The sequence below is a fragment of the Limulus polyphemus genome, unplaced genomic scaffold (assembly GCF_000517525.1).
Source record: "Limulus polyphemus unplaced genomic scaffold, Limulus_polyphemus-2.1.2 Scaffold2262, whole genome shotgun sequence".
Taxonomy (NCBI): Eukaryota; Metazoa; Arthropoda; class Merostomata; order Xiphosura; family Limulidae; genus Limulus; species Limulus polyphemus.
In genome coordinates, this window is record NW_013667872.1 from 86,828 (window position 1) to 89,836 (window position 3,009).

The 3,009-nt window shown below is 36.1% G+C and overlaps 1 protein-coding gene across 3 annotated transcripts in view; it reads right to left on the minus strand.

Annotated features, from left to right (window-relative positions):
• Positions 1–3,009, minus strand: part of LOC106466452 (Kv channel-interacting protein 1-like) — a 135,189-nt gene that overhangs the window by 51,108 nt on the left and 81,072 nt on the right. Inside the window, exon 1 of one of the 3 annotated variants that reach the window (XM_022394452.1) lies at positions 871–1,411. The exons of the other annotated variants lie outside the window; for them this stretch is intronic. Within the exon in view, the coding sequence (XP_022250160.1) occupies positions 871–1,027 (157 nt within the window). The 5' untranslated portion in view covers positions 1,028–1,411. Of the gene's footprint in view, positions 1–870; positions 1,412–3,009 lie in introns of those variants that run through there. 3 annotated transcript variants of the gene reach the window in all.

Sequence of the window (3,009 nt, forward strand, 5' to 3'; positions counted from 1 at the left end):
ATGAGATTTAAACAAACAATACATTTTATGAGAATTAAACAAACAATCCATTCTATGAGCTTTAAACAAAGAATCCATTCTATGAGATTTAAACAAACAATACATTTTATGAGAATTAAACAAACAATCCATTCTATGAGCTTTAAACAAAGAATCCATTCTATAAGGTTTAAACAAAGAATCCATTCTATGAGAATTAAACAATCTATTCTATGAGATTTGAACAAACAATCCATTCTATAAGATTTAAACAAACAATCCATTCTATGAGATTTGAACAAACAATCCATTCTATGAGATTTAAACAAACAATCCATTCTATAAGGTTTAAACAAACAATACATTTTATAAGGTTTTAAACAAACAATACATTTTATAAGGTTTTAAACAAACACGCAGTACAAGAGAGGTGTTCAGAAAGCAACAACATCAGGTCACAACCAACAAAAATAGCTATGAAGATGTTGTTAACCAGACTCATCACAGTCACCGATAAATACGACACATTTCCTCCATTATTCCTAAGTTTATTGTACTAGTTCGGTGAAATACATGTGTGGTGTCACAAATCCAGTGAAGTATAGCTGATTTAAAAAATTTAGTTATCTAGAAACGTTTTTAATCCGAGGACCCAAAAGGGGGAATTCACCCGATGCTAGATAAAAAAAGTTTTATCCGAACTCCTCAAATGTATTCATTCCACGACAAATAACTGTTCCTAGCATCAGGAACGAATACTGACCTGTTAATACGATTATTAGTCAGCTAAAGCCTACGAGAAATAAAATACCGTTTCTTTCTGAATACCAATCCAAGATGAACAATTTCTAACATTTAAACAAGCATACTGAACCGGTAAGTAAGTCTTACCTAGACCCATCTTAATGCCAGTCCACGTCTCACGGAAGAAACTGACCAGTCGACGGTAAACTGAGCGATGAACATTATCGTTGTTTCGGTGACGGTGACGGTTACTTCTGCTGGTATTACGTTTAGAATCTGAGTGACCAGACACCATCCCGTACATGGTGTAGGGAGACACTGTAACGCACAGCGACGAAAGCTATGTCTCTGACTGGATAAGAGAGACAAGACCCGTGTACTTTTCAAAAGGTATATGTTGTCTTTGTCACACACCGAGAAAAGAAATTTACTGAATGTGTTATTCGTTATCAATACTCTCTGATTAGGCTGCTCAATCAAAGCCTTTGTTAAACTTAGTAAACTAATTTAAGATTTTTTATTCACTTTAGGTAAGTATTCACCGTTTACATGCGTGATTGTTTGACGATGACAACTAATTTACCCTTTCAGCTTAGAGTCAGGTCTAGATCTGTCACGCGAGAGCCTATCGTGAACTCAAAAGTTACGGACAAGCTTGAACATAAGCAGGATACCAGCTCACGACTGGCACGTGATATCGCGCACGAAGAAATTGATGAATACAGCCTGTTGCTCGCGCCGATTTAATTTCCTTCGTTAACGCTGCGCCGAGTGAATAGCCGACACAAAGATCGTTCACGAAGGTCTGGGTTGTTAGCAAGGTACTGAAAGCAGAAATTAGTTCTAGCTCATACGTTAAAAAAAGAAGGATCTCTTGCTCCGAGTTTAAGGCTCATCAATATTCTTAACAAGAAAGATGAGAAACTTTGTTAGAGAAGAACGTATCATGTGTAATATAAACTTTGATACTTAAAACCAAATTACATCGTCGGACAATACGAAGCCTACGTTCATCCAAGTTTAATAAGCAAGTTTTCTATCAATATAAAAGTAGTCGAATACAAACGCAAACTAGCTATCAGATAACAAATATTACTTTATTAAATCTCTACGTTAAATAGTTAAGTGAGAAGTTGTCACAAAAAGTGTATGTCCAGTTTATTAAGTACCTGCTCTAATTTCGCATTATTGTGATGCCTGTACTGTTAGACGACATTGGAATAGCTTCTAAAACTGTTACCGAAAGACATTAAAACAAATTCAAATCTAGAGTTGACTGTACTAGCACAAACTAACTGGAAATACTATGAATGTGTGCACTAACTTCTAATTCAACAAAAGTAACCGAAAGTGTGTGTTGACAATATCTACAGAAATAAAAGAACTGAATGTTTCAAACGCCCTTTGTAGTAGGATAACCAAGCTAACTGTTTGTTTGTTATGAATTTCGCGCAAAGCTGCACGAGGGTTAACTGGGGTAGCCCTCCCTAATTTAGCAATGTTTGTTTTGTTTTTGGTTTTTGTTTTTAATTTCGCGCAAAGCTACACGAGGGCTATCTGCGCTAGCGTCCCTAATTTAGCAGTGTAAGACTAGAGGGAGGGCAGCTAGTCATCACCACTCACCGCTAACTCTTGGGCTACTCTTTTACCAACGAATAGTGGGATTCACAGTCACATTATAACGCCCCCACAGCTGAAAGGGCGAGCATGTTTGGTGTGAGAGGGATTCGAACCCGCGACCCTCAGATTGCGAGTCGAGTGCCTTAACCACCTGGCCATGCCGAGCCAACTTGCAGTTGTACTGATATAAATAGCAAATTAATGGTGTATTTTTAGCATAACATTGCAAAATGTGCAATATTTCGTAAAATGTCAGTAGCAAAAATATAAAAATAAACATTGGTTACATTCTTGTTACATAGTAAAGGTTCATTTAAACCAGTCTTATAAGTAAAAAAGCTAATTAAAGACTCCCCACCCCACCCCCTAATATAGGATAAACAGGTAGGTAAATAACGACCACATACAAGGAACATTAAAAACGAAAAAGTGAAACAATCAGTTTTATGAGAAAAAAAGCTAATTAAAGAATCCCCCCCCTAATATAGGAGAAACAGGTAGGAAAATAACGACCACATATAAGGAAAATTAAAAACGAAAAAGTGAAACAATCAGTTTTATGAGAAAAAAAGCTAATTAAAGAATCCCCCCCCTAATATAGGAGAAACAGGTAGGAAAATAACGACCACATATAAGGAAAATTAAAAACGAAAAAGTGAAACAATC